This window comes from Diaphorina citri, unplaced genomic scaffold, assembly GCF_000475195.1.
Source record: "Diaphorina citri unplaced genomic scaffold, Diaci psyllid genome assembly version 1.1 scaffold789, whole genome shotgun sequence".
Classification (NCBI taxonomy): Eukaryota; Metazoa; Arthropoda; class Insecta; order Hemiptera; family Psyllidae; genus Diaphorina; species Diaphorina citri.
In genome coordinates this window covers 57,541-80,888 of record NW_007378222.1, presented here as the reverse complement: position 1 = coordinate 80,888, position 23,348 = coordinate 57,541, and the positions used below count along the sequence as shown (strand labels likewise).

The window sequence follows — 23,348 nt, the reverse complement described above, 5'->3', positions numbered from 1 at the left end:
AATCTCACTCGAGTCCCATCACATCAACTTTTATTAAGTGATGGTAAATTTAATTTGAATAGCCCATTTTTAAAGGTCCTTTTTTGTCATTATCACTTATTAGTGTTATTACGTACGAATGGACCGTACATTTAATTTTTTAACACATGCGTATTATACTCCATTGACAATTACTCGTTCCTTATTTACTGAACCTTTTCTTAGTTTTTTACCAGCCAAAAGCTAATGTTGTTGACTTATCCACAAAATTCTATAATTGGTTCTAATATGGCTGGAACCTGAATCTAATTTTAAACTTAGCTCAAGTTAAACTGATTCCTGATCTTGACTAAATCTCCATCCAATCAGATTCCTTCATGCAATCAGTTTAACTTACACCAATGTTAAATTCAGATTGTGGTGGCTTCTAATATAGCTCCATCCAATCAGATTCCTTCATGCAATCAGTTTAACTTACACCAATGTTAAATTCAGATTGTGGTGGCTTCTAATATAGAAAAAAAATGGGGTGAAATTAAAAATACCCGAATTATTAAGCACTGTGATATGTTGACAGGCGTCCTGCGTACTCTGATGATTTATCTCCTGAAGAGAGAGATGCGCGTACAATATTCTGCATGCAGTTATCTCAGAGGATTCGAACCCGGGACCTGGAAGAGTTCTTCTCCTCGGTGGGCAAAGTACGCGATGTACGACTCATTACATGTAACAAGACACGACGCTTCAAGGGTATCGCTTACATTGAATTCAAAGACCCAGAGTCCGTACCATTGGTAAGTTCTTATCAAATCATGAAATTAAATATAATATCCCGTATGTCGCTTACATTGAATTCAAAGACCCAGAGTCCGTACCATTGGTAAGTTCTTATCAAATCATGAAATGAAATATAATATCCCGTATGTTGACCTCGCTTACATTGAATTCAAAGACCCAGAGTCCGTACCATTGGTAAGTTCTTATCAAATCATGAAATGAAATATAATATCCCGTATGTTATGTATAATATCCCGTATGTAAATTAAACGACGCTTCAAGGGTATCGCTTACATTGAATTCAAAGACCCAGAGTCCGTACCATTGGTAAGTTCTTATCAAATCATGAAATGAAATATTATATCCCGTATGTTATGTATAATATCCCGTATGTAAATTAAACTGACGTTCCCATAGTTTAGTTGCGAAAACTTTGAATCATTTTTTGAATTCAGAAGACCTGACTAAGGTGGGATTTCTTTAGTCATTTATACAAAGACTTATCACCTTGAAATGTAACCCTTGTAGGAGTTGGTTATTTATACAGAGACATTTTCTCTAAAGTTGTTTGTTTGTATTTCAGGCAATGGGATTGAATGGGCAGAAACTCCTAGGTATTCCGATCATCGTACAACCTACCCAAGCAGAGAAGAACAGAGCAGGGAATACTCTACCTAACCTTCAGCCACGAGGTACAGGGGGCCCCATGCGATTATACATTGGATCTCTCCACTTCAACATTACTGAAGATATGTTACGCGGTATATTCGAACCCTTTGGCAAGATTGACAACATTCAACTCATGGTGGATCCTGACACGGGAAGATCTAAGGGATATGGCTTTATTACAGTGAGTAACTACTATACAAGCTCGAGGTCAAATGAAAAATCAACCCTTCTCCACTCTTGAATTTACTTACAGATCATTACAAAAAAATTACAGTGAGTAACTACTATACAAGCTCGAGGTCAAATGAAAAATCAACCCTTCTCCACTCTTGAATTTACTTACAGATCATTACAATTAACACTATAGTTCAAATTTCAAATTCCATTATTCCAAGGCTTACAAAGTCAGATTTTCTCAGACGGTCACCCATCACGCGCAACGTTGCTTAACTCCAGTGATTCGTCAGGAACGACTGTATTTAACATGTTCTGGATTTTGTTTCAGTTCCACAGTGCAGATGATGCAAAGAAAGCACAGAGCACTGTATTTAACATGTTCTGGATTTTGTTTCAGTTCCACAGTGCAGATGATGCAAAGAAAGCACAGGAGCACTGTGTTTAACATGTTCTGGATTTTGTTTCAGTTCCACAGTGCAGATGATGCAAAGAAAGCACAGGAAATTTCGCGACATCTCATCTGCAGTTACAGTTCCTACTATCAAATCTCTTGAAAAAAAAAATCATTAGGTAAGTAGGTAACTATAACTATGTACTGACTACTCTTAATACCTACTGATGTCATCTTCTTCTTCCCCTATGTCTATTCCCTTGTATTTACATGGAATCCCAAGTCTCGAGCGTAACAACACTGACTGCAAGAGACCTCATCAACAACATCTCCAGACACCCCTCTTGTGCCTGGATCAAACCCATCAAAATTTTATAGAAACATTTAAATGAACAAATGAATCAGCTCCATAAAAGACTATAATTATTACACTGTAATATAAATAAGTGATTCGTCCAGGAGCACTGTATTTAACATGTTCTGGATTTTGTTTCAGTTCCACAGTGCAGATGATGCAAAGAAAGCACAGGAGCAATTGAACGGGTTTGAGTTGGCTGGAAGACCTATGAAGGTGGGGACAGTGACCGATAGGAATGAAAGTGTTGGTGGGGGACCTTCTAACCTAGACACAGATGAAATGGAACGGGCTGGAGTAGACCTAGGTAAGTACTTGATGAAAATTGTGAAAGTGTTGGTGGGGGACCTTCTAACCTAGACACAGATGAAATGGAACGGGCTGGAGTAGACCTAGGTAAGTACTTGATGTAAATTGACAAATATAATTATTCAATTTGAAGAAATTTTACTGATAATAATTAAATAAGGACTTGTTATTTGACCAAACCACTGGAATAGTTAGGATGGTTTCCCATGACGTTTGTCGTATTTCAGGGGCCACAGGTAGATTGCAGCTGATGTTCAAGCTAGCAGAAGGCACAGGACTGGAGTTGCCGCCTGCTGCTGCCTCTGCACTCAACCTCGCTCAGAATGCAATACTCAACTCATCCACACCACAAGTATCCTCATCTACCGCCCCTCCCATTGCTACTCAATGTTTCTTACTGGCCAATATGTTTGATCCTGCTACGTAAGTATTCATAATCATACCCAACTACAGTATTTGATTTAATGATTTTTAAAGGTCCTTCACGGAAGAGGAATAATTATGTAGCCAGCCTAGTATGCTTGGAGGGTAGCACGCCTGCCTTGTAAGCGCTAGGTCGCGGGTTCGATTAATAATTATGTAGCCAGCCTAGTATGCTTGGAGGGTAGCACGCCTGCCTTGTAAGCGCTAGGTCGCGGGTTCGAGGAATAATTATGTAGCCAGCCTAGTATGCTTGGAGGGTAGCACGCCTGCCTTGTAAGCGCTAGGTCGCGGGTTCGATTCTTGCCCGCCTCGCACCGGGGCGGATTTCACACTACACAGGTAAGGTTCATTTTCGGAACGGCTGGCTTTCTCCTATTCTGTCTTCTTTCTCTTTTTGATTTCGGGACGAAAGATCTCAGCAGATGCAGTTCCCTCCATTCATAGTAACTTGTACAATATCTCTAACCGTTTAATCAGTATAGCTAAAAACCGCCAAAAAGCGGTCAAAATATCGCCAACCGCAGCACCTATATTAACCAACCGTTGCACCGGTCTTGACCAAAAGTTTTGTGTCGCATCCTTGTCACATTTGACAACTGCATACCAAATTTCAAGTCTCTAGCTCTTACCGTTCTCGAGATATTTTGTTTACAGACACACACACGGACCAATAGCTGAAACTTTGGATTTAGGCTTTAGAGACCTCAAAACGTGTTTTGGCACTAAATACTGACCATCGAAAATTTGACCCGATTCGACAAATTTCAAGTCTCTAGCTCTTACCGTTCTCGAGATATTTTGTTTACAGACAGACACACACACACACACACACACACACGGACCAATAGCTGAAACTTTGGATTTAGGCTCTAAGGACCTCAAAACGTGTTTTGGCACTAAATACTGACCATCGAAAATTTGACCCGATTCGGATTACATTACTTTCCTTCCTATAGGATAAGGAAAGTAAAAAGAGGTGTATCTACATTAAAAATCTAGGTATGCATGTAATAATAATTATGTTGTACTAATTTTTGTTTTTTAGAGAAACAAATCCTACGTGGGATGTAGAAATACGAGATGACGTGATTGAGGAATGCAACAAGCATGGAGGTGTGTTACATGTGTTTGTAGACAAGGTGTCACCCCAAGGCAATGTCTATGTCAAATGCCCAACCATCAACACCGCCGTGGCTGCAGTCAACTCACTACATGGGCGCTGGTTTGCAGGTAACTAACAGGGTTTATACGCGACCTGGAAAACCTGGAAAGGTCATTCAATCTGAAAATCGGCTAAAAAGTCATGGAAAATCGTGAAATTTTAAAGAAAACCTGGTAAAGTCATGGAATTTACCACCCAGTTAAAAATTAAAAATATTCAAATTAAATATCAAGTACTTCCGAAAAACGGCCTGCCACGCATTCCCGCTCATATTCATTGATATTCTGCATATTGCATATTTTATTAAAATGAAGGGGTAATCTTACTGATTTTTAAGTACTTCCACCCCCTAATTTTCTGGTAAATTCATGGAAATTTTCTGGAAAAGTCATGGAATTTCATTCCGGGAAAAGCGTATAAACCCTGAACTAACTAGTATCATAACTTGTCTAGGACCTTAGGAGAAAAGTCATGGAATTTCATTCCGGGAAAAGCGTATAAACCCTGAACTAACTAGTATCATAACTTGTCTAGGACCTTAGGAGAAAAAAAAATACACATCTACCTCTGTAGCATAGTGGTTTCAATGCTCGCCTGATAAATCAGTTCAATCCCAGCCAAGCATGGATTTTTGTCCTCAATATTATCAGAAAATTTCACCACAAGTATAGTGAGTGCTTGGGTAGAGGGAGAGGGGCTCAATAGTCCTCCTATTCGATCAGAATAAACAACCACTGTTATCTAAATTGAATGAATGTTGTTTTTTTTTTTTCATTGATATTGTTGTTGTCCAACAGGTCACTTCAGGTTTCCTTTTCTTCTTCGAGTCCAAGAAAGGTTGTAGGATTTCATCATTGATATTGTGATAAAGCTTAGCTATGTTGGTTCCTAAAAAAAAAATGCAGTTTCTTTGTGTTATTATATCACAACTTTGGTGCTCACTGCATCATTGTAGGATTTTCCCAATATCTCGATAATCCTAACATCCAATGTTCACCTACCATGCTGACACCGGTCACTATGTGCATTTATGTATAACATCCAATGTTCACCTACCATGCTGACACCGGTCACTATGCGCATTTATGTATATGCCATAGCTACTCATTTTCCTCACGAGGCTGAGTGGGCCCAGCAACATTCAGTCACGGAATCAATCATTTGCATGATACAAATTTCTTGACCCCGCCGGGAATCGAACCCGGGTCTCCCGCGTGCAAGGCGAGTGCAGTGACCACTATGCCATGGGGGCTAAATCCAAATGTAAAGTATGTCGAACCCGGATCTCCCGCGTGCAAGGCGAGTGCAGTGACCACTATGCCATGGGAGCTAAATCCAAATGTAAAGTATGTATCTGAGTTATTAATTTTGCTTTGGTGTTTCAGGTCGTATCATCACAGCGGCATATGTTCCAGTCATTAACTACCATAGTCTGTTCCCTGATACCATTGTACTCACTACTCTGCTAACACCTACACGGAAAGTCATCACCTGACCTCACTCATTATAATTATGTGAGACATTAATATGTAGGTAATGGAGTAACAGCTGCATTTTGACATATTTGTAGGTTATCCCAATGAGTTTGAGACAACTGTGGGGACCAAATTGGTGCTGCATAGTTCATCACTGATAATGGAGTAACTCTGTACAATGTAGAAATGTAATGATATTACAGTAGAACCTCGATTTTATGAACTAGTTGGGACCAAGGGTAGTTCATGGTTCTCACGATGGATGCGTCTACGCCGCGGGACCACTTGGAGTCTTCAAAACTTCAACCAAAGGCCATCACCCCCCCTCAGTCTCCCAACTTCAACCTCACCCCCACCCCGGAAATGCAGTCCCCAATCCACCCAACATTGGTTTTTTGGCATAGGGAGCAAGATCCAGCCTGCTTGCTCCAATCACTCCTCCTAATGGCTGGCATTGAAACTAACCCAGGCCCTGGTTTTTTGGCATAGGGAGCAAGATCCAGCCTGCTTGCTCCAATCACTCCTCCTAATGGCTGGCATTGAAACTAACCCAGGCCCAGGACCCTCATGGATATGTTCAGTATGCAACAAACCCATCCACTCCAATACAATCTCAGTGCAATGCAATGAATGTTCTGGCTGGTGCCATATGAGACGGTGGTTGTTGTTGTTGTTGTTGTTGTTGTTGTTGCTGATAGTGACAATGGGGGTGGGGGTACTGTCACCTGATCATAAATCAGCTGGTTCCTTAGATACACTAGATTAGGGACCGTTTCAACGATTTCGTTCACACACTTCCCGGTTTCTACGGCGTTATGGATCTCGATTTGTTCGTGGTAAAGAATGTCCCGGAAGTGCGAGCCTACCCAACCCAAAAGAACCCAAAAACTCGCCTTCGCGACCACTTTGCCGCGGCGCGTAACAACAAACCCGAAAAATCAAATTTCGCGCAACACATTCTCGAAACCGGTCACGATCTTAACAAGGCCGAACATAAAATGCTTTGGGTAGGCTCGCACTTCCGGGACATTCTTTACCACGAACAAATCGAGATCCATAACGCCGTAGAAACCGGGAAGTGTGTGAACGAAATCGTTGAAACGGTCCCTAATCTAGTGTATCTAAGGAACCAGCTGATTTATGATCAGGTGACAGTACCCCCACCCCCATTGTCACTATCAGCAACAACAACAACCCAATAGTCAGTTTCCCATGAAGATGCCTATAAGATAGGCGAAACTCGAGTCGGAGTAGAAAAAAACACAAATACCTAGTATCCAGTAATAATAGAAACGGTAAGAATAATTTGCGAAAGTGCTTTTTCGACTATGAAGCATGTGAAAAACCAATAGATCAGTTGCGCTTACTTGGGTGATATTGCAAAGTCATAGAGCAGAAAAACTGAGGACCAATGAAATTTTTCTTTTTCTTCTACGACTTTTCTAGAGCCCGAGATAAATCGATTTAAAAAATATCGGTAAATCGTGAACTTTGACGTCACAGCATACGCTCCCGTAGGCGATGACGTCATGATTTATGACTCCCGCTTCGTTTGTTTGTGCGCAAGCGTTTCTGCGCATTTTGACGTAAAATCTGACGTCACAACTCTTTGAACTTTTGCATTAGAACGGCAATTAAAAATTGAATTTTCGATCTTTTAAAGTTACTTTTTCGGAGTTTTGACCTCAGATTTGGATTTTTCACAACTTTTTACGTAGGAATCGACCTTTTATTAATAATTTTTACCCATTTGCAACTGCTCCATTAAGAAACTCTTTCGGATGTGTCTCTTGCTCACCTTCTACGTTTGTGTAGGTACCAAAGACGTGAATGTCGATAATCACAAACTTGTGTCAGCTGCAGTGTCCACAGAAATCACACTAATGTCATCTTCAGTCATCATATATTAAGTCTTCATAATAAATAATTATTATAATAATTTATATTTAATGATTACATTGATTACTGATATTACACTTGTACCTCCCCCCCACACACACCTGTGAGTTGAATTTTTACCTTTGCGGCCCGCCAACTTTACCTTGGTCTCGGACTCGGACCCACCTTGGTCTCTTGTGGCTATCGGGTGCACAAAGGTTGGACAACCCTGATTACCAACCTTGCCTTCCCCAACCCGGTCCTCAGGCCGTGGTTATGAACAGGGCCATCGTAAAAAGCTCGAATTTTCGAGTTCATATAACCAGGGTTCTACTGTATATTTCTAGTACATGGTGCCCTATGCTTAGTAGTTGAGATCAATCTATTCATGTTAATGTAACTAAAAGGACAAAATATGTTCATATTAGCATTATTGTTTACAATTTCTGTTAGGGTCTGATTTTCGAGTAAAAAATAAATAAAAAGCTCGAATTTTCGAGTTCATATAACCAGGGTTCTACTGTATATTTCTAGTACATGGTGCCCTATGCTTAGTAGTTCAGATCAATGTATTCATGTTGATTTGATCATTGGAATGAATCTGAATGACTACACATCCAATCTCCCTTGGTCTGAATCATTTACTCTACTTTGGTTTTTCAGTGACAATGCTCTTTGTTAGTGTATATAAAATAAAACCTGTATATATCTACTATTAAACTATTTATACAAAGACCGAGTTTTTCTTTAAATAGTGTGGTAATTTTTAGAATCATAGTTTACATTACCTGGAACACGAGGTAAAGTGGGGTTTATCTTAACAATTGTGTTTAGTTTGTCATAATGAATTATACGCGATAGTCTTTGACCTACAATCCCAGTGGAAAAATATTTCTGTGTTGAGCCTGTGAAACCCAGCTTTCATTTATACGAGGTGCGGCTATTAAGTTCCGGGACTGATTCTGTTACGGGAGAACTACGCATGCGCGAATGTTGTAATGCACATTGTTTTAAAGCTTGAAGTCTCATCTTTTGATTAAGGGGTCTCATATGTAATCTGCACTCCTATTAGTTTTGGATTTACCTTGAATTCTGTAGGACCCCTTTGTTGCGCTTTTATAGGTATCTATGGGTAGTTCATACATGAAATTTTGCGAAAGAAATGAGTAGCTAAGACATGTAAATGCACATAGCGACCGGTGCCAGCATGGTAGGTAAACATTGGTTTTTAGGATTATTGAGAGATATATGTATTGGGAAAAATCCTACAATGTTGCAGTGAGCACCAAAGTTGTGACATAATAACACAAAGAAATTGCATTTACATTTACAATTAATTTTCATGTTTAGATATGGAGTACGTGTTGATCCAGAACAGTGGTTGATAGTTCTAACAGGAAGACAAGAAGGAGAAGCAGAGCATCCATCATTGTATCTCCTTGCATGTAAGTACCTATATATCATTATATCAAATAGAGACAAACTCAGGCACAGAATAAATCCCACACAGTCAGTCCAAATTTGTTAAAATGGGGTAAAAGCTTTTCAATTAATTTCAAATAGCATTGTACCAGTCATATTATTTTAATTTCAGATAGCATTGTACCAGTCATATTATTTATTTTCAAATAGCATTGTACCAGTCATATTATTTTAATTTCAGATAGCATTGTACCAGTCATATTATTTTAATTTCAGATAGCATTGTACCAGTCATATTATTTTAATTTCAGATAGCATTGTACCAGTCATATTATTTATTTTCAAATAGCATTGTACCAGTCATATTATTTTAATTTCAGATAGCATTGTACCAGTCATATTGTTTTAATTTCAGATAGCATTGTACCAGTCATATTATTTTAATTTCAGATAGCATTGTACCAGTCATATTATTTTAATTTCAGATAGCATTGTACCAGTCTTATTATTTTAATTTCAGATAGCATTGTACCTTCAGTCATATTATTTTAATTTCAGATAGCATTGTACCAGTCTTATTATTTTAATTTCAGATAGCATTGTACCAGTCATATTATTTTAATTTTAGATAGTATTGTACCAGTCATATTATTTTAATTTCAGATAGTATTGTACCAGTCATATTATTTTAATTTCAGATAGCATTGTACCAGTCATATTATTTTAATTTCAGATAGTATTGTACCAGTCATATTTGCCCTGGTCATAGAGAAAGGCTTGGCTAAAGATATCCTGCCGGAAAAGTTGGGGGTCACTGTTCAGATTTTGAATCTATTGATCATCATAGTAACTCCAATGATATCTGTACAATAGCCACCGCTGAATTCCTTGAATTGCCAACTGCATTGCCGGGTTGATGTGAGGAAGGAGAGGAGTCTGCTACTACAACAACAAGGTAATGGAGTAACTCTGTACAATGTAGAAATGTAATGATATTACAGTAGAACCTCGATTTTATGAACTAGTTGGGACCAAGGGTAGTTCATAAAATCGGGACTACATAAGAAAAAACATGGCAAATTTTCGACAGTAAATGCCTTATTTATTGATTTTTTTGTCCTTTTAGTGATATATTATGTAACTAATATCTGTACATATTTATTCCAACAAGTTCAGTCTAAGTAAGTTTTTTCCCCTTCAGGGTTACTTTTTTTCAATGCATTATTTTTTTTTACATTATATTTTTTTTACAATTTTACAATACAATACAATTATCTGTACATATTTATTCCAACAAGTTCAGTCTAAGTAAGTTTTTTCCCCTTCAGGGTTACTTTTTTTCAATGCATTATTTTTTTTTTTACATTATATTTTTTTTTACAATTTTACAATACAATACAAACAATTAAAACAATACAAAATGACAATACAATACAACTATTACAATTACAATGTCACCTATTATTAAAATTAATGATGGTCATAATAGTAGGTAATATCAATTTAAAATTAAAGGCCAACTTTGTTATTTTTAAAACATCTCAATTACACACAACTCGAAAAGTAGAGTTTTACTTAAAGGACAAAAAAGCACATTTAAAATCAATTAAAAATACCCAAGTATTAGGCCAGCCACTCATTGTCAGGTAGACCTTACAGGTACACCTGATCAGGTATACCCGACCCCTGATGAGCATTGATCACACACACTATCAGGTATACCTGATGTCATGTACCTGTCATCAGGTCTACCTGATAGTGAGTGGCTGGCCTTAGGTACTCATTTTCCGTATCTTGATGCCTGAGTTTGGTATACAGGGTGTGCCAGACAAACACTGACAACGGCTCAAGGTAGGTAGACCTGATCATTTCCAACAAGGTTCTGTGGGTCATTTTCCTAACTTGGGCTTCATTTCCGAGAAATGTCCAAAAAACCACCTTTGAAAAAAATGCAGACCCTGTGTCAGTTTTTAGGTCATAACTTTTTCATTTTAATCGATAAACTGTTTTTGTTAAAACCACAAGCCCCAAGCTCTCATCTTTTGATTAAGGGGTCTCATATGTAATCTGCACTCCTATTAGTTTTGGATTTACCTTGAATTCTGTAGGACCCCTTTGTTGTGCTTTTATAGGTATCTATGGGATGCCTATAAGATAGGCGAAACTCGAGTCGGAGTAGAAAAAAACACAAATACCTAGTATCCAGTAATAATAGAAACGGTAAGAATAAGACCCTGTGTCAGTTTTTAGGTCATAACTTTTTCATTTTAATCGATAAACTGTTTTTGTTAAAACCACAAGCCCCAAGCCAGAGAGCAGAGAGCACAAAATTTTGATCCGAACAGACCTGATCTCCGATTTCCAAAGTTCAGATTTGCCCTTGTTCCGATGATTTATCGGTTTTATAATGTAGCGCCCACATATTTATTAGTTAAAATATATTGTATGCATTGTTTTGTATTCCCAGTGGGTGCCAGTACAGTTTGCTTCATCTACTCTGTCATATTTCTCAAGCTATGGTCCTATGTACAAGTAAACCTGTGGTGTCGACATGCAAGAAAACAGGACAACCCTGGTCACCAGAGAAGACAAAGCATGTCTGCAAGTAATGGCTCCGTTATTTATTATCCGTATAAAATTAGTAGGTCAACCCTGGTCACCAGAGAAGACAAAGCATGTCTGCAAGTAATGGCTCCGTTATTTATTATCCGTATAAAATTAGTAGGTAAAGGGAATATCCCCTTGTGTTTAAGCTCCTTGAAGATATGAGCTCCATTTTGATTGGTCCATTTGCTTCCATCATCCATGATCGCATAACTCCGCATAAGCGATCTGTGCTGTGATTGGTTCATGAAAGAACTTTCCAAGTGATAAGTTGATAACTGATAAGTCCATGAGGGAATATCCCCTTGTGTTTAAGCTCCTTGAAGATATGAGCTCCATTTTGATTGGTCCATTTGCTTCCATCATCCATGATCGCATAAGCGATCTGTGCTGTGATTGGTTCATGAAAGAACTTTCCAAGTGATAAGTTGATAACTGATAAGTCCATGTGTGTAAGTGTAGTGTAATCTTATCATGTAATTTCATTAATCATACATGTCTAGATTAATTAAAATTAATAGAGATAGGCAAGTGCTCAGAATCTCTGTGTAATCTTATCATGTAATTTCATTAATCATACATGTCTAGATTAATTAAAATTAATAGAGATAGGCAAGTGCTCAGAATCTCTAAAAGTTTTTAATCTTCAAAAATAATTAATCATTTAGGTATGTGGGTAATGTGCATTCTATTTAAAGGTCAAGCTTAACACTCGGGACTCAAAAGTCAGGAAAGGTTACCATAAGCATTTAGTTTATTCATTTGATAGTTTGTGTTGTGATAAGTAGGTAAGTTAGTTAGTTATTTTGTGTTTTTAGTTGACATTATACCCACTAGCTTGTTGTAAGTATACTGTATGACCTTTTGATACAACAACAAAAACTCATGAATTAAACCTTGCTTGGTGGACCTTAGGTTAGTGGTTCAAGTCCAAGCTCAGTCATACAATTCAATGTGATTTCCATAATTAGGTATTAACTAATCTGTGAACAATATTTGTGATAGGCAATTTCACTTACATACCCTATTTTTACTAGATTAATACCTGCATGAGACCTGATCAAATTTCATAATGACGGAGGAAAATCATTTGAAATTGAGAAGAGCCAAGAGTGCTGCTGTAGTTGAAGATATTCAGCGTCAAGAATACAAGATCAGAAGATGGCAACCTGATAAGCCGTAAGTATTTGTTTTTGACATTTAGGAAGTACCTACCTAAATACTTATGAAGGTGTCAGTATTGCTACTGTTTGTGCTGATTTTACTATACCTACTAATATCATACAAGGAAGTTCTTACTATCATAATTACCTATAATGCAATGTATTTTTTTCGTTTTTATTCCACAGATGCCACAAGCATAGAGATTCTCTCTTCTCATGGTCTTCTGGCTTTGGTGATTTCACTGGTTTTGTTAATTGGGCTTTCTTACTTTTATTTATGGGTGGAACAAGATTATTTTTGGAGAATTTATTAAAGTAAGTACTGATCAAGGCTGGGGTCAACATGGTGACAGTCACATGTTTGTTACCTCTGAGGGTGCTTGGAGGCTAGGGTAGGTACATGTTAGTATTCCACACGGATACATTTTTATCACAACATTATGGGGAACCCACTTGTTCTTTGACAAAATTGAGACTTATAAAAGGGTCAAACCAAACTACAGCAAAACTAATATTCTGTCAAGTTCTTTTTTCCAATTCCTAATAAATTAACTCATTTCAAAAGAAAAAAATAAGTAGAAGGAAAAGTAGGAGAATATAAGTAACTATGATAACAATTAATTTCAGCTCCCATGGCGTAGTGGTCACTGCACTCAGTCAGCTCCCATGGCGTAGTGGTCACTGCACTTAGAAGTCGTAGAAGAAAAAGAAAAATTCCGTTGGTCCTCATTTTTCCTGCTCTGTGACTTTGAAACATCACCAAAGTAAGCGCAACTGTTCTATTACATCAAACAGGTACGGACTGAGTCCGGATCCCTGATGGAGTCCCACTTGTACGGGTATAGTTTCCGTGAGACCAGCAGTACTTCTGATGCGGGTTGAAGCCATGTGGTACATGTCTTTTATGACTCTGACATACTTTTCTGGGGTTCCTCTATTTCTCAGACAACGCCAAATTTCATCTCGAGGCACACGGTCGTAAGCCTTTTCGAGGTCGATGAAGACTAAAAACAATGGCTTTTCTTTTTCGGTGTACTTTTTCAGGAGTTGACGAATGGCAAACACAGCGTCCATTGTGCTCCTTCCGGGCATCAAACCAAACTGGCCCTCTGATAGTGATGTCTCTTTTCTCAATCTCTTATCTATTAATTCTCTCATAGAGCTCCATGGCGTGACATGAGCTTGATGCCTCTATATCGGTGTACTTTTTCAGGAGTTGACGAATGGCAAACACAGCGTCCATTGTGCTCCTTCCGGGCATCAAACCAAACTGGCCCTCTGATATTGATGTCTCTTTTCTCAATCTCTTATCTATTAATTCTCTCATAGAGCTCGATGGCGTGACATGAGCTTGATGCCTCTATAGTTGTTGCAATCTTGAATATCTCCCTTGTCTTTGTATATGGGGACTATCGTACTTTCACGCCACTCAGTTGGAATTTTCTCTTCTGAAAACACTTTATTCATTAGGGTTACAAGGAGGTCTACCCCATCGGTTCCAAGGCTCTTCCAGGCTTCTATTGGAATGTTGTCAGATCCTGTAGCTATGCTCTATTTTGTGTTAATGTATAATATATATGTATAGGCTGGACGGCGGGGTACTTCGGACATGATGCTTGGTAACTAGTTTTATTTACATAGGTATTTAATGAAATCTAAATGATCTGATTTCAGAGGAAGGCGTAGATAGTGAGAATAATATTAAGGAAGATAAACTACCTTCTCCTCCTCATCTTGTAGAATATCCTCATAACTTGAACCTGTCCGATATTCTTTATTTCGTATGTGCGGTCAAGAAATTTGTATCATGCAAATGATTGATCCCGTGACTGGCTGTTGTGGGGCCCACTCAGCCTCGTGAGGAAAATGAGTAGCTAATACATGTAAATGCACATAGCGACCGGTGCCAGCATGGTAGGTAAACATTGGTTTGTAGTGGTCACTGCACTCAGTCAGCTCCCATGGCGTAGTGGTCACTGCACTCGCCTTGCCTGCGGGAGACCCGGGTTCGATTCCCAGCATCGTATGTGCTCCCACTGTTTGCTATGAATTGAATTTCCCACGGACGGACCGAATTCGTAAAAGGTAAAATGTTAAAATAAAATATTAAATATTACTCACTTTTTATGTTATTTTGGTATCGTATGTGCTCCCACTGTTTGCTATGAATTGAATTTCCCACGGACGGACCGAATTCGTAAAAGGTAAAATGTTAAAATAAAATATTACATATTACTCACTTTTTATGTTATTTTGGTACCGTACAGGGTGTTCAACCTCAAAGTGCCCCATAGGAAATTAACCCGTAAAATCAGTTTTTTTGCCCCATAAAAGTCCCCAACACACTTTTCGGGATCAGCCTCGTGAGGACAATTGAGCAGCTACTTTAATCGAGTAGTGACCAGTGGCGGTATTACCTGAGTAAAAAGAAAAATTATAGATAGTATTAGTATTTAGATCGGGAGCTGAGGACGGAAAACTCATGTGGGAAGGTACAAAATTTTTGACCATTGCATGTGGTGCGCAAAGTCGAGGACAAAATAGAAAACCCATTTCTTACACCTCGGACCGGGGGCGTTTGGCGGCTACGGCCGTCCGGAAAATCGAAATTGGGCCAAAATTTACGTGGAAAGGTACTCGCAAAATCAAAACAAACAAAAATCTAAGATACAGGGTCTGATGAAATCTCCAATGGTCACTAGTATAGATAGAACAGGGTGTGACAAAATATTTCAGTGTATTATTCAAAAGTCAACCACTTCGTAAGAAAACTTTTTTGTGGGCTTTCGACCTTTAAGAAAGGCCGCAAAGGTCTTTGGGGGCAAGTTTTACGTTGAATGTAAATAAAACTTGTTCCCTGTCCTTTTAATGGCGTAAGACATATTTGGACTGGAACTCGAATAATTCCAACGCCATATGATGCGCACTTGGCCCCTAAACTCAAAACCACTTCGTAAGAAAACTTTTTTGTGGGCTTTCGACTTTTAAGAAAGGCCGCAAAGGTCTTTGGGGGCAAGTTTTACGTTGAATGTAAATAAAACCTGTTCCCTGTCCTTCTAATGGCGTAAGACATATTTGGACTGGATTTAAAAAAAAACGATGCCGGAAATTCAATAGCGCCGCCTCCCCAAAGTGAATCAAGGTAGTCTATGTTTCCAGGCCGAATGAAACAAGTTAAACGTGTTTTGGCACTAAAAACTGACCATCGAAATTTTGACCCGATTACATTACTTTCCTTCCTATAGGATAAGGAAAGTAAAAACGATGCCGAAAATTCAATAGCGCCGCCTCCCCAAAGTGAATCAAGGTAGTCTATGTTTCCAGGCCGAATGAAACAAGTTACGGGGTTGCCGCCTTGCCGCTGGGCCCTCAAAATTTGAAGATTTCACAATTTTTCACTGAAAATTTCATAGTTTTTCCGCCATTACACGAGCATGGCAAGTGGTATAAATTTCATTTATATGTCAAGTTGAAGGAAATTTTATTCTAAACTAGGGCGAACCCGTCGCGTTGCTTCCCCCCTCCCACACACACACACCACACATCCATCACACACACACCCATCATACCAATGATACCACACACACAACACACACCCATCGCACTACACACGCACACAGCACACATTCATCACACATACACCCATCACACCACACGCACCCATCACACCACTCAGACCCATCACACCACTCACACCCATCACACCACACACACACACATCCATCACACACACCCATCACACCACACACACACCCATCACACCACACACACACTAGGTACATGCGAATAGTCAGTCCTATATATTTTTTCACGAAGAATCTAATAGTTTAACTTAAAGCTCTGTCCGACCAAAGGTTAAGGTTCGATTCCTCCCTTTGTCAATAAATTTAATTAATTTTCCTAAATCATTGATACATTCGCATGTGAATAGTCTCTATCTTATGTGATTTTTCACGCCAAATTGAATGGTGCTACAGATAAATGTACATGCGAATAGTCAGTCCTATATATTTTTTCACGAAGAATCTAATAGTTTAACTTAAAGCTCTGTCCGACCAAATGTTAAGGAGTTACAGGTTCGATTCCTCCCTTTGTCAATAAATTTAATTAATTTTCCCAAATCATTGATACATTCGCATGTGAATAGTCTCTATCTTATGTGATTTTTCACGCCAAATCGAATGGTGCAACTTCTAGCACCGTCCGACTTACAGTAGAGAAGTTATGGGTTCGATACTTCTCTGTGTCAACGAATTTTACTATTTTTTGGGAACCATTACCAAATAAGCATGTGAAGAGTCTATCTTATGTGATTTTTCAAGCCGAATTGAATGGTGTAACTTCTAGCACCGTCCGACTTACAGGTAAGAAGTTATGGGTTCGATACTTCTCTGTGTCAACGAATTTTAAAATTTAATGTTTTAAAATTTTCTGCATATAAAGTTGAATGGTGACTACCAAAAATTAGTTTTTAGAACTAAACTAGTTAAATAAATAAATGCAGTTTCTTTGTGTTATTATATCACAACTTTGGTGCTCACTGCAGCATTGTAGGATTTTTCCCAGTATCTCAATAATCCTAACATCCAATGTTTACCTACCATGCTGGCACCGGTCGCTATGCGCATTTATATGCAATAGCTACTCATTTTCCTCACGAGGCTGAGTGGGCCCCGCAACATCCAGTCACGGAATCAATCATTTGCATGATACAAATTTCTTGACCCCGCCGGGAATCGAACCCGGGTCTCCCGCGTGCAAGGCGAGCGCAGTGACCACTACGCCATGGACGAAAATAAATAAACAAACCATGGTAGTAACAACAACAAACAATTAATTGATCAAAGCGTCCTCAACAGAGCCGTGTAGAAAATGAAGAAATTGAGCCTAGTATTTTTTCTGCGATGCATAGTGGGAGCAGAACACCCTAAATCGTGGCCATAAATAAAGTATGGGAACCAATTATGAAATTCATAGATATTGGTATTGATATAGATCAGTATATTCATGGTAAAAATTTGGTGGTGATATCTATAATTTTGAGGACAAAAATCGCTTTATTAGCTTAACGGTTAGGGATATCAAACTTTTTTTATACATAGAATAAAATTTGTCCATTTTTGAACTTTAGGTATACAATTTTACTAACTGGCGGATAATTTCAGACTGATGGAGTTTGTGCCGCCCAACAAACGCTCGGACGAGTACTTCCGTACCGTGTTTGAGGAGAAGGGTCTGGCCGACATTGTCAAGCTCCACATGGCGCAGGCCTCGCAGGAGGCGAAGAAGGAACTGCAGGAGCAACTGGAGGAGCAGATCAGCGAGGGCGCCTCCATCAAGGACATCGTGGCCGACATACGGGAGATCGCCAACAAGCACTGCATCCCGGACCAAGAGCTTATAGTATTGGTGAGTCTGAATTCAATAAGGAATAGAATGGACCAGGCCTACCCAACCGGTCGATCGCGGATTGATTTTATGTCGATCGCGACCAGCACACCCAGCAGTGTTTGAACCTTTCAATATCATCTTACACACCCAATTACTCTAAACTTGTGGACCAAATTCAGAGTGAAGTCGAATGAGGTCACAAGACTATTGAAAATTCAAGTCGATCTTTCTCTGAAAAGGTTGGGCACCCGAGGAACAGACAATAGATTATACCTCATTTATATTTATAACGCTAGGATGAGACTGCCAAGTCCCTTTTTCCCTGCAGTCTAAATAATAAATAAGGTCTTATTTGACTGGTAATTAATTATTATCATTACTTACAAAAGAAAAGAACAGTTACATAATAGCTTAATTCTATACACAAGAAGTCCACTGTGAGGGTTAGGTGTAGGGGCAACTGCCCCCAATGATAAGCTAAGCTCAACTGCTCCTAAAGATGGGTTAGAATCGAGTGAACAACTGAGTCTTCTCTTTCTTGGCTTTTTCTATTCAAATAGGGTCGGCGCCATCGGCGTTTCTTGCCAGTCCCTTAAAACAGGGTCAGCGTTTCTAATCTCATGCTTCCTCACTTGTTGGTCAGATATGGAGCACGGTGATGGCCCAGGTCGAGTGGAACAAGAAGCATAAAAGTCCCCAATACACTTTTCGGGTCCACTAAGCATTTTCTCTTATGGAACTTTTGACGAGGAATCGATTGGTGCAACTTTCAAGACTGCCCGACTTACAGTTAAGGAGTTACGGGTCCGAGACTTGGCGAATTCAAGATAAAATACTGTTTTTGAAAAGGCCTTCAACGGTTTTTGTTTAAGGTATTTGAGCTGTCAAAAAGTCAACTTGGCGAATTCAAGATAAAATACTGTTTTTGAAAAGGCCTTCAACGGTTTTTGTTTAAGGTATTTGAGCTGTCAAAAAGTCTTTTCTATGTGATTTTTCACGACAAACCGAATGGTGCTACTTTGAACACTACTCGACTCACGGTTAAGAAGTTACAGGTTCGATTCTTTCCTGTGTCAACAAATATTAATAATTTTCAAAAAATACAGATAAATGTAGTCACGACAAACCGAATGGTGCTACTTTGAATACTACCCGACTCACGGTTAAGAAGTTACAGGTTCGATTCTTTCCTGTGTCAACAAATTTTAATAATTTTCAAAAAATACAGATAAATGTACATGCGAATAGTCAGTCCTATATATTTTTTCACGAAGAATCTAATAGTTTAACTTAAAGCTCTGTCCGACCAAAGGTTAAGGAGTTACAGGTTCGATTCCTCCCTTTGTCAATAAATTTAATTAATTTTGCTAAATCATTGATACATTCGCATGTGAATAGTCTCTATCTTATGTGATTTTTCACGCCAAATCGAATGGTGTTTGTGCTTTTGTGTGTTTATGTTTCAGAATATGGATGTGGTGAAAGCTACAGAACGACTATTGAAACTGTCGGTAAGTATTCTACATATTCATCTGGTACCTATTCCTTGTTATTAGTTTAAGATTATAAATTTTAAGTATACAAGGTCCAAGTCTGCATTCCCAGTTTTTCGTGTCTGCTGAAAATGCTGAATCTCAATTCCTTCAACCTTCTCTCAATTTCAACTTGGCTATGTTTGTCCTACTCAAATAAATAAATAATTGAACGTGAAACCCCTAAGGAAAAACAGGAAAAGCTTTGCTGGCCTCAAAGTGTGTTCCCCGTCTTAAATCCGCCTGCGGGCGGAGCCCAGAGCAACTTTTGCCCAATTTTAGATTTTTCCCTTTACTTACTCATCAAGACCTACCATCCTGCCAAATTTCAAGTTTCTACGACATCGGGAAGTGCCTCAACATTTTGATGAGTGAATAGTGAGTCAGTCAGTCTTAAAATAAGCGATTTTCTAGGCCCCTTTTCTACCCCTTCCTTTAAAGCTAGAACTTCGGAATTTTGCACACATAATAAGCAAGTATAGCTTATATGGTCCAAATTTCGTAACAATATGTGGAAAATTAACGGAGTTATGATAGGGGTAAAAATGGCTCGAAATGTTTCGTGTAATATACACACTGGCGTGCTGAGGCCGGAACTTGGCCTGGCGCACTGCCGTGCGCCTAGATCAGGGGTTTACAACTAGCGGCCCGCAGACCAAATTCGTGGCCCGCGAAGCTTTTTGGATCTCTACAAACATACCTAAATGTAAAAATTGGCTGTATGGTCGAGGCTTAGTGCCAAACCAATGCCAAAAAAAATGTAAAAATTGAAGAAGAAGAAGAAGAAGAAGAAGAAAAAGAAGAAGAAGAAAAAAAAATCTGGTGTGAACATCACACGACTTTCTATTACATTTACGAAATACGAGTTTGAAAAAAAAAATGAAAATTTTTCCAAGTCCCGAGCCTGAGCCGCCCACGGCGGCCAATTTTTGGTCGAAAATTTCCTATCTTAAAATACTCCCCATGTAATTAGGGATCATTAAAAAGTGTCCAAAAATTGAACTTTTTTTGAAAATTATAATGCGAACCCGACGGGAACTGGATATGTGTTTCTCATTTCATTTCCTCTCCTAGCGTATCTCTTTGAGAGAACGGGGCATCCTAAATTCTGGAAGCGATTCTCCATTATAGTATCAAGCACAAAATTGCTTTGTAATTTTTCCGATAGATGTCATGTTTGTTAAGTTTACTCCCACTCCCTGACGCAGGGTGAACATCAAGTTCATACGCGGCGGTAATGCGAACCCGACGGGAACTGGATGTGTGTTTCTCATTTCATTTCCTCTCCTAGCGTATCTCTTTGAGAGAACGGGGCATCCTAAACTCTGGAAGCGACTCTCCATTAGTATCAAGCACAAAATGCTTTGTAATTTTTCCGATAAATGTCATGTTTGTTAAGTTTACTCCCACTCCCTGACGCAGGGTGAACATCAAGTTCATAGGCGGCGGAAGAAAGAAAGAAAGAAAAACAGGCCTTGGCTGGCAAATATTCCACATTGATTCTCTAATCATCTAGTGTTGTTAATTTCTGTATTATGTATTATTTCCTGCAGACACTTGTACAAGCCTCTGGTGGAACAAGGATATTCAAGATTGACTGCGAGTTCTCTAGTATTCTTTATTTCTGCATTCATGCACGAGTACTTGGTGTCTGTGCCGCTTAGAACTTACAAGATCTGGGCATTTATGGGTATGATGGGACAGGTAAGCATGATCCCTAGTTTCTTGCCAAAAACGGGGAATAAATTGAGCTTCAAGTTGACGAAAATAAACGGAAAATGCAGGGTGCGCCAGCGTTACCTGACGATTTTTAAAATAATGGTGCACGCTTAATTTTCATGATAAATTCGTTTTTTTTTATTTGAAAGATAAGAACAAGCAATTTAGTATTATAGACATTCCATGAGTGATGGTCATTAGGTGTGGAACACAACGCTAGACAAATGACGGCCTTCATTTTGAATACAGAGATTTAGTATTATAGACATTCCATGAGTGATGGTCATTGGGTGTGGAACACAACGCTAGACAAATGACGGCCTTCATTTTGAATACAGAAATCTAACCTTACTCTGAAATTGGTCATCACTCTTTCCAACATTTCCGTCCATAATATATTAACGTAACGCTGGCGCACCCTGTACTTTCATGCTGAAAAACGTAAACAAACCTAACATTTGCCGGCATGGCATTTCCCGTCCATAATATATTAGGTATTGAATGAATTTCAGATTCCCCTGTCCATGTTGAGTCGTCATGTCGAGAAGAAGTACGGACCTCGCTGGGGTAATATCATTGTGTGGTCATCCCTCATCCTGGGTCAACCTCTTTGTATTATGATGTACTATCATGACTTTGTTATCACTCACTTCGGTGAAGCCCTCCTTGATAAATATAGTCATGTATAACAATCCATCTGACTAAAGTTCAATCTCGACCAATAACATTTGGTAACACACTTGCCTTCCTGCAGATGTAACCGGTTCGATTCTCAGAATGGACAAAAAAAATCCATTGGCAATTGGATTCAATATTCTTATTATTAATATCGAGGGGAAAGTTGCAGTTTATTGAATGGAAAGTTCAATCTCGACCAATAACATTTGGTAACACACTTGCCTTCCTGCAGATGTAACCGGTTCGATTCTCAGAATGGACAAAAAAAAATCCATTGGCAATTGAATTCAATATTCTTATTATTAATATCGAGGGGAAAGTTGCAGTTTATTGAATGACATTAAATAATAATATCTCTAACATTAGTTGTCAAGGACTGTATTTACAAATTTCTGTGCAATAATTTGAACTTGGTGAAAAATACCTAGTCATTTGACCCTGTTGTACGTATGTTCTTTATTATTATTATTATTATTATATAAATTTTATACCTATCTTCTTCTTCTTGTCTATTTACGGTTGCATTTCTAGATTACATTACTCATGTGTCAAAATTTCCCTCCTATTATTAATCTGTTATTCGCATTTTTATATTTATATTTTTGTGCTACGTTTTGTAATAGTATTTTGTTACATTTATGTACAAGCGTCATTGTATTGCTTTTATAGGATTCTTACCGAATAAGACTGGGTTTTATATTTTGTATCATATCATTTTACTGACTTGTAGTTTGTAGTATCGTTAAATCGTTATAAATTGGATTTTAAAACTTTTTTGGAATGTGTGAAGTACTTGGAATAGGTCAGAGATATTCTCCTGACGTTTACAACCCGCCCAGGACACGTGGTCCCTCATTCTAGTGTAAAAGTGCTTTCATTGTTCTTGCCATTATTCAGGGTGGTCCAACTAGATGTTTAGGTTTTATCTTTTATTGGCCACCCTAATTATTATTATTATTATTAAATGTATTTTTTTCAAAGTTACCTGATCTAATAGTATTGTTAATCCTATCATCATTTTGTGCATTTCAGTAATTTATTTTTTAAATATACCTAACTTTATAAATATAGAAGAAAGTTCATTTTCCAATTTAGGTATGGTGCCTATGTAGTTAAATAGGGTTCGTTTTATTCCATGTTTGTGTACGTACTACAGGATATTTCTATTTTATTGTTTCCAATGTATACCTAACTACTGTTGAGATTGAAATAAAATTTCAAATTATTACATAATATTAATATTA

The 23,348-nt window shown here is 38.4% G+C and overlaps 3 protein-coding genes and 1 non-coding gene across 9 annotated transcripts in view; 3 read left to right on the top strand and 1 right to left on the bottom strand.

The window, feature by feature from the left end:
- The window catches only part of LOC103512082 (RNA-binding protein 39), an 18,731-nt gene extending 8,634 nt beyond the window's left edge, over positions 1-10,097 (top strand). For 2 of the 3 annotated variants that reach the window (XM_026825667.1, XM_026825668.1), the window contains 6 exons: positions 557-773; positions 1,340-1,606; positions 2,490-2,655; positions 2,885-3,080; positions 4,126-4,310; positions 5,628-5,782. In XM_026825667.1, coding sequence (XP_026681468.1) covers positions 557-773; positions 1,340-1,606; positions 2,490-2,655; positions 2,885-3,080; positions 4,126-4,310; positions 5,628-5,737 — 1,141 coding nt within the window. In that variant the 3' untranslated portion in view covers positions 5,738-5,782. Of the gene's footprint in view, positions 1-556; positions 774-1,339; positions 1,607-2,489; positions 2,656-2,884; positions 3,081-4,125; positions 4,311-5,627; positions 5,783-9,972 lie in introns of those variants that run through there. The other variant, XM_017445258.2, reaches the window with a different exon arrangement.
- Trnaa-ugc lies at positions 5,423-5,494 on the bottom strand. The gene has a single exon. It is a non-coding gene; the product is annotated as a tRNA-Ala (tRNA).
- LOC103512092 (diacylglycerol O-acyltransferase 1-like) lies at positions 8,894-23,348 on the top strand. The gene is made up of 10 exons (XM_026825662.1): positions 8,894-9,040; positions 9,751-9,875; positions 10,162-10,198; positions 11,485-11,622; positions 14,459-14,569; positions 14,812-14,869; positions 17,950-18,193; positions 19,642-19,686; positions 21,220-21,411; positions 21,939-23,348. The coding sequence occupies exons 1-10, from the start codon at positions 8,938-8,940 to the stop codon at positions 22,113-22,115; spliced, it is 1,230 nt and encodes a 409-aa protein (XP_026681463.1). The 5' UTR covers positions 8,894-8,937; the 3' UTR covers positions 22,116-23,348.
- Positions 12,176-13,109, top strand: LOC103512083 (diacylglycerol O-acyltransferase 1-like). Of its 4 annotated transcripts, none has more exons than XR_003392296.1 (3): positions 12,176-12,289; positions 12,659-12,800; positions 12,971-13,090. XR_003392296.1 is itself a non-coding variant. In XM_026825669.1 (2 exons), exons 1-2 carry the CDS (start codon positions 12,694-12,696, stop codon positions 13,101-13,103), a joined length of 240 nt encoding a protein of 79 aa, XP_026681470.1. In that variant the 5' UTR covers positions 12,638-12,693; the 3' UTR covers positions 13,104-13,109. The 4 variants fall into 4 exon arrangements, 1 of the variants encoding a protein (XP_026681470.1); XR_003392295.1 differs by having other exon boundaries at positions 12,196-12,464; XR_541511.3 differs by having other exon boundaries at positions 12,203-12,409.